The 7602-nt window shown below is 40.4% G+C and overlaps 1 protein-coding gene across 1 annotated transcript; it reads right to left on the reverse strand.

Moving 5' to 3' along the window:
* Positions 1 to 6147: 6147 nt before the first annotated feature.
* On the reverse strand, positions 6148 to 7101 carry LOC142213021 (olfactory receptor 5AR1-like). The gene has a single exon (XM_075281165.1). The coding sequence runs from the start codon at positions 7099 to 7101 to the stop codon at positions 6148 to 6150; it is 954 nt and encodes a 317-aa protein (XP_075137266.1).
* Between the last annotated feature and the right edge of the window lie 501 nt (positions 7102 to 7602).

The following is a 7602-nucleotide window of genomic DNA, read 5'->3' on the forward strand; positions in this document are numbered from 1 at the left end:
TAGATGTTCTCTATCTAGTGAATGATAGACAAGAGACAAAAAAGTTATTTACCCAGGGTTCATTATTGCATATTCTTACTTAAGGTAATTGGATTAGCATTATTTGAAGCTCAGAACCTTCATTTCTTTCATTATTGATCTTGTCTTTAACCCATGCAAGAACGCCTCATCCCAGCTGGACGAAACTCAATGAAGTACTGATATAGTATAATATTTACCCTCCATTATCAAATAGAAATGGACATGTAATGGCCCAATGTTCATCCTGTCAACATGGCCTCTGTGGTAGGATACCAGATACACTGCAAACACTTTTCCTTCATTGGCATCATATTATAGTAATGTTAGAATTGGGGTACGAACCCACGCCTGTAAGTCCGCGCACCATGACAATGCTGCCCAATCTATTGCCACCGAATTACAGACAACGAGGAAGCTGATATATAATTTTGTTGTAGAAAATTAAGTATAACATTAAAAAATGATTGAAATCCTTTCTCATTCTGGACTTAGGAGTCCCGTGGGTGGACAGACTGATTGACAGCTTTCCTTATATGAGCATGCATACACAGATAGTTATCAGTCACCGATAAGGACCAACCACTAGGCTTTTCATATCGATCCCCTATCCTTAGGGTAGGTCATCAATATCGGTTAGTGGTCCATCACCCACATTCATCTATTCTCAGCTACACAGAGGACCCCCCACCAATATGATGAGAATGACCTATTCTAAAAATAAGTCATCAGTACGAAAGGACTGGAAGACTCCTTTATATAGGCCTAAGAGATCTTGAATTACACAGAGAATATATAATTCTAGATGAAGCAAACCTCAATGTAAAGAAACTCTTTTGGCCACATCCTACATTCTTTGTAAGTGGAGGTAAGTTGGTCTAAGTGTTCGGCCGCTTCCATTCATATCCAAAAAAATTTGATTATTTTTTATAGTAATGGTAGATGTCAGCTTTTACAATAGGATTCGATTTTAGACTTTGAGCGTTATATTGCATGTTAAATACTATGTTGTTGGGGATACAAGCTTGATCCAGGTGTTTATTCTGAATTTCTTCCCTAATATGGGGTCATTGATGTCTACCTCATAGGAGTGTTTGCTTTCCTCTGGATCAACACTAAGGGATTATTGGTTGGACAGGACAGACATGGAGCTTTTTTTCCCCAGCCTTCTCAAATGTAAAATTATGTGAAATTAAAGTTTCTTTTGATTTTTTAGTTTGAAGATTTCTGGATCTTCTTGGCTGTGTTGACGGCCGTTTCATTGTATCTTCTGACACATCTCCTGTTATAGTGAAGTGGAGCTAAATATCCAATCTAGGTATACATCTGTACCACTCACATCTCTCTTTGACCCATTTTAAACTAAACCTGTTCTTTCCCAAAAATATTATTAGATAAAAAAACCCACATACCTTATGAAGAACACCTATTTACGACTGAGGACCTTCTGATGACCACAAAAATGGTGTCTGCTCCTTCTCATCCAGCATGAAGCCAACTATTATGCTGGTGATGCCCCTTCCTATATACCATGCTACCATGAACTATTAGTCCCTCCGGTACACGAGTTTAGTGAAAGACGTAGTAAAGTTCCTGGAACTCCCTGCAGAGCTATTACCTTGTAGACATCTGAGATGTTCAAAGTTGTTCAAAGTTGTTTGAAATTTTGACTTTGTTTCAGTAAACTTTCTTCAAGTTGTACTTTATATTTCAAAGACATTTTTATACCAAACTTTTTTTTTAAACTTTATTCATTGCAGACCAAATATAACTATTTCTACTGTGCCTGAATCAGGCGAACTGCCATAAACATCTCAAAAATTGTTAAAAAAATGTTGTACTTTATTAAATTTAACACATTAAAAATACACAATAATAAATGTACAGAGGATAGTACAAACCATATAATACATGGAGGTTAAGTTGTAATACTGCATCAAAGGCTGTAGGTATAACTCATGTTACATATATACACTCACCGGCCACTTTATTAGGTACACCTGTCCAACTGCTCGTTAACACTTAATTTCTAATCAGCCAATCACATGGCGGCAACTCAGTGCATTTAGGCATGTAGACATGGTCAAGACAATCTCCTGCAGTTCAAACCGAGCATCAGTATGGGGAAGAAAGGTGATTTGAGTGCCTTTGAACGTGGCATGGTTGTTGGTGCCAGAAGGGCTGGTCTGAGTATTTCAGAAACTGCTGATCTACTGGGATTTTCACGCACAACCATCTCTAGGGTTTACAGAGAATGGTCCGAAAAAGAAAAAACATCCAGTGAGCGGCAGTTCTGTGGGCGGAAATGCGTTGTTGATGCCAGAGGTCAGAGGAGAATGGCCAGACTGGTTCGAGCTGATAGAAAGGCAACAGTGACTCAAATAGCCACCCGTTACAACCAAGGTAGCCAGAAGAGCATCTCTGAACGCCGCACAGTACGTCCAACTTTGAGGCAGATGGGCTACAGTAGCAGAAGACCACACCGGGTGCCACTCCTTTCAGCTAAGAACAGGAAACTGAGGCTACAATTTGCACAAGCTCATCGAAATTGGACAATTGAAGATTGGAAAAACGTTGCCTGGTCTGATGAGTCTCGATTTCTGCTGCGACATTCGGATGGTAGGGTCAGAATTTGGCGTCAACAACATGAAAGCATGGATCCATCCTGCCTTGTATCGGTAACGGTTCAGGCTGGTGGTGGTGGTGTCATGGTGTGGGGAATATTTTCTTGGCACTCTTTGGGCCCCTTGGTACCAATTGAGCATCGTTGCAACGCCAAAGCCTACCTGAGTATTGTTGCTGACCATGTCCATCCCTTTATGACCACAATGTACCCAACATCTGATGGCTACTTTCAGCAGGATAATGCAATGCCATGTCATAAAGCTGGAATCATCTCAGACTGGTTTCTTGAACATGACAATGAGTTCACTGTCCTCCAATGGCCTCCACAGTCACCAGATCTCAATCCAATAGAGGAGCATCTTTGGGATGTGGTGGAACGGGAGATTCGCATCATGGATGTGCAGCCGACAAATCTGCGGCAACTGTGTGATGCCATCATGTCAATATGGACCAAAATCTCTGAGGAATGCTTCCAGCACCTTGTTGTATCTATGCCACGAAGAATTGAGGCAGTTCTGAAGGCAAAAGGGGGTCCAACCCGTTACTAGCATGGTGTACCTAATAAAGTGGCCGGTGAGTGTATATCAGATGTCATGGTATATCTGTGCGTCTGAACAGCACTTCATTAGTTTAAACATGGTTTGCATAGAGTATATACACATAAATAGAATTAAGGTCGTGCAGGGTTACATTTACCTATAAGTAGACCTCCATGTACATAAACGCGCCCCGACGCGCGTTTCGCCACTACCATGGCTTCGTCAGGGGGGAAAAAAGATGATATGGCCATGAGGTTTGTATGGAGAATATATAGGTTATATGCTTAATAAGCAAATTGAGGCAGCTGATAGTATTGGAAAAAGCTGGTGAAGACATGTGGAATAATGAAGTGTTGTAGCTAAGCTTACTGAAACACAAGCCTGGATTGTTGTATCTCAAGCATATTTATATACACAAGTATTAGAAAAAACGCTAAGTGTGAATAAGTACAAAGAATCAAGGTGCACATAGGGCAATAATGAAGTGTTGTAGCTAAGCTTACTGAAACACAAGCCTGTATTATTGTATCTCAAGCATATATGCACACAAGTACTAGAAAAAAAACGTTTTTTTTCCAGGCAGTGACAGATTTTTTTTAGAGAAATAATGGCAGCTATGTCTTGTCCATCAAGACTGAGCCCATGCCATCAGTTGGAAAAAATGCAATGGAATGATTCAACTACGTGGTATGGCAGGATCGCTCCACCTGCAACTTGGCCAGGCATGAGTTAAAATTGTAGACATCCCGGCTGACTGGATCCATATTGCTGTATCCTGGACACACATTTCCATATGGATGACTGACTTTAGCATGGAGGAGAAGGAGGAGCAGATGGAGATGATAATGATAACTATGTCAACCATGTGGTAAGTGTGTATGTGGCCTGCCTGCAAAGAAGATCATGGTGAAGAGTAGGATGGTCTTTCTCACTTGTCAGTGACATTGACAATTCTATTATGACAAATGAGCTTGTGACGCCCCTTTAGGAGAAATCAAGGAGACTTAGTTCCTATATTTGTGCTTTCATGGTTATACCTTACTTTCTGCTTCATATAATGTAATAGTTGGAGTCCCAGAAGAGGTGAGAAAAAAAAAAAAAAAAAAAAACACATTTATACACACCTTCCCTTTCCTCTTTTTGGCTTTCCCGTGGCACCCAGTGTCCTCCTGGTGACATCATCCCCCTGAAGTCACTGCTGAAGTTTGTGATTGGGCCACAGTGGTCACATGGGTATGCCAAGTGTCATCTACTGACCCTTTTTTAACGGCCATCACTCAGAAACAGACCCATTGATCTGTATCGGTACCGTCCAAACCAGCCAAACATCGGACAAGTCTTCAAACCACAAAGTATAATAAGTAGAGGCCCAGGGAGTTGTGAAAACATAATAAATAGATAGAATCACGTTAAATCATTATGATACCAGCATGCCCCATGAGAATTACTGTAGACCACTGGAGAAGCTTTATCCACTATGGAAACAAATGTAACTATGGATGCAACCTATAGTCCAGAAAGAGTCTGAAAAATTTAGAAAAATTCCATATGAATTAAATTTGTAATAGTACGGTGTAACTAGGGTTGAGCTGATCTTGAGATTTCAGGATCGTTTTTAAAATCTGATTTCCGATCATTTTCCATCCGAACCCGATTCCGATCCGATTTTAAAAATGATTCTGCTCAATACACAGCGTCGAGTCCAAAAATTGAAGGCTTCAAGTTTTGGACTCCATGCTGTGTAGTGATTAAAAAATCCACCGGCTACTAAGTCTTACCTGCACAGAACTGCTGCCGCCTCCCCTCCCAATGTGTACGCTGCTCCCCGGAGCTCAAGGTGTCCCTGCCTTCCTAGGCTAGTGTTACTGATGCTGGGAGAAGGTGGGGCTTGTTATGGTTTAGGAGAGAAGGCAGGTACAGGACGGGGAGACATGAGTGCATCACTCATGTCTCCCCTCTCTGTACCCGCCCACACTCTCCTAAGCCACAACAAGCCCCATCTACTCCCAGCATCAGTAACACTAGCCTAGGGAGGCGGATGTGCACATGGCGCTTTGCCAGCATCTGAAAGAGAGGAGAGGACTTAGAACAAAGGCCAGGAGCTCCAGTGAGTGGCAGAGGTTCTGTGCAGGTAAGTGGGTTGAGCGATCGAGATCGGAATTCCCATCCTGATCTTTTTAGGCGGGATTCAAACCCAATTGCGATTGTGAATTTAACTCGATCGCTCAACCCTAGGAGTAACTAAAAATAGGATTAATAAAGTACATTTAGGAGATGACGTGATGGCTGTGAGAAGGTGACCGGCAAAGTACTGAACTTCAGGTATATCAGCCCAAGGTTTCTGATGTATATGTGGTCCAGGGTGGATTTCTAGTAGGCTTCAGCCCAGGTGTAGATCCTGGGCTCATTACTGACCTATAAAAGGCTGAAGATACTGCAGTTCATGGCAGTTCTATGAGGGAAAAGGAGGTGTATAGTTCTTTCCTGTAACCCTGAGTCTGGGTAGACTATATTGCTTCTGTTTTGTTCATGTGGCTGGTATGTAAACCACAAGTATAGTTAGGTTAACCTACTGTTTAGTTAGCGCTCAGACGAGCAGGAATTTATTTTGATTTTTGCCGAAATTAAGGCTGTATTTTGTATTGTTTAGTTTGTGCCTGAAGTCAAGGCTTATTTATTTTCCTGTTTTTTCTAAATAAACCAGTTTTCTGCACGTTTTGTGTCTATCTTGACTGTTTGGGCCCGCACCACTGCTTCTATATATGATTTTGTGAAATTCTGTGAATATGTGATATGCTATATGTCTAATAACAACAGAATTTAGGTTGTGAGATTTCTAGTCTTCCCAGGGTTTTGCCTGAATGTCCTTCACCAAATTTGAGCTAAGTTAGAGACAAACACATCTGTTTGGTGTCATAAGAGGTTGCTGCTTTATAATGTTTTGAGCACGTTTGTCTTTGATAACTCACATCAGAAGATTTTGATACAATTTCACAACTTTTTTGGTGTTTGCTATTATATTATTCTTTACATCCGTATTTCTGATGCTGTAGATGATGGGATTCAACATTGGAGTGACCACCGTATAGAGAACAGATGCAATCTTGTCGCTTTCTACAGAGTTGGAAGATGGAGGATGAAGATAGATGGACATAATGGTTCCATAATAAAGGCTGACAACAGCGAGGTGGGAGACACATGTAGAAAAAACGGCATGTCTTCCTCGTGAGGAATGGATTCTCAAAATGGTGGAGATGATGTACACGTAGGAAACCAATGTCAATAGAAAAGAACTTAAAACTATGAGACTGGCTGCTACATACATTGCTATTTCATTAAGCCAAGGATCTATGCAGGACAGTGACAAGAGGGGAGGCACTTCACAAAAGAAATGGTTGACATGATGAGTCCTACAGAAGGGAAGTCTCCAAGTAATTGGAATTTGTATAGAAGAGTTTGTGAAACCTACAATCCATGGTATTATTGCTAAGATGATGCAAAACCTCATGTTCATAATACTGCTGTAGTGCAATGGTCTACAAATGGCTACAAACCTATCATAAGCCATAATGGCGAGTAAGGAACATTCGGCTCCACCAAGCCCTAAATAAAAGAACATCTGGAAAGCACAAGCCCCTACTGAAATACTCTTGTCTATGGATAAAGTATTTTTGAGGAGTAGAGGAGCTACAGTGGTAGAAAAACAGATGTCAAAGAAAGAAAGATTACACAGGAAGAAGTACATAGGAGTATGTAACGTTGGACTGGTCCTCACCGTGATGAGAAGAAGACAATTTCCTGTCAATGTGACAATATATATTATCAAGAATAGAATAAACCCTATAATCTGAATATGAGGACTAGTAGATAATCCAAGTAGATAGAACCAACTTGGAAGAGTTTGATTGACGTTCTCCATAGATTCATCCAGAACCTTGAACAAAGAAGAAAATTGAAGACTAGTTGGTGCTAATATACAGAAGAGTAATAACAGGCCCCAAGTGTAGACCACTGAGAGTAGCAACAAAAATTAAGGAAATGGGATTGGTTGTTATGATGTCCTACTCAAACTATTCAATAACTGATATCTTGAACAATTAAGTGAACCTCTTTGCTAAATACTTTCCAAAGATGTAATTGTCAAAAAATATTACTTACTTGGTTTTTCCACTTCACTTTTCAGAAAGTGTTCTTAGGACATGTAAAATTTGGCACAAATACACAATGCTACACACGTGGACAAAATTGTTGGCCCCCCTTGTTTAACTAAAAAAAAAAAAAAAAAAGCCACAATAATCACAGAAATAACTTGAATCTGACAAAAGTAACAATAGATAATAATTAGAGATGAGCGAGTAGTACTCGATTGAGTAGGTATTCGATAGAATACTACGGTATTCGAAATACTCGTACTTGATCG

The sequence above is a fragment of the Leptodactylus fuscus genome, chromosome 7 (assembly GCF_031893055.1).
Source record: "Leptodactylus fuscus isolate aLepFus1 chromosome 7, aLepFus1.hap2, whole genome shotgun sequence".
Classification (NCBI taxonomy): Eukaryota; Metazoa; Chordata; class Amphibia; order Anura; family Leptodactylidae; genus Leptodactylus; species Leptodactylus fuscus.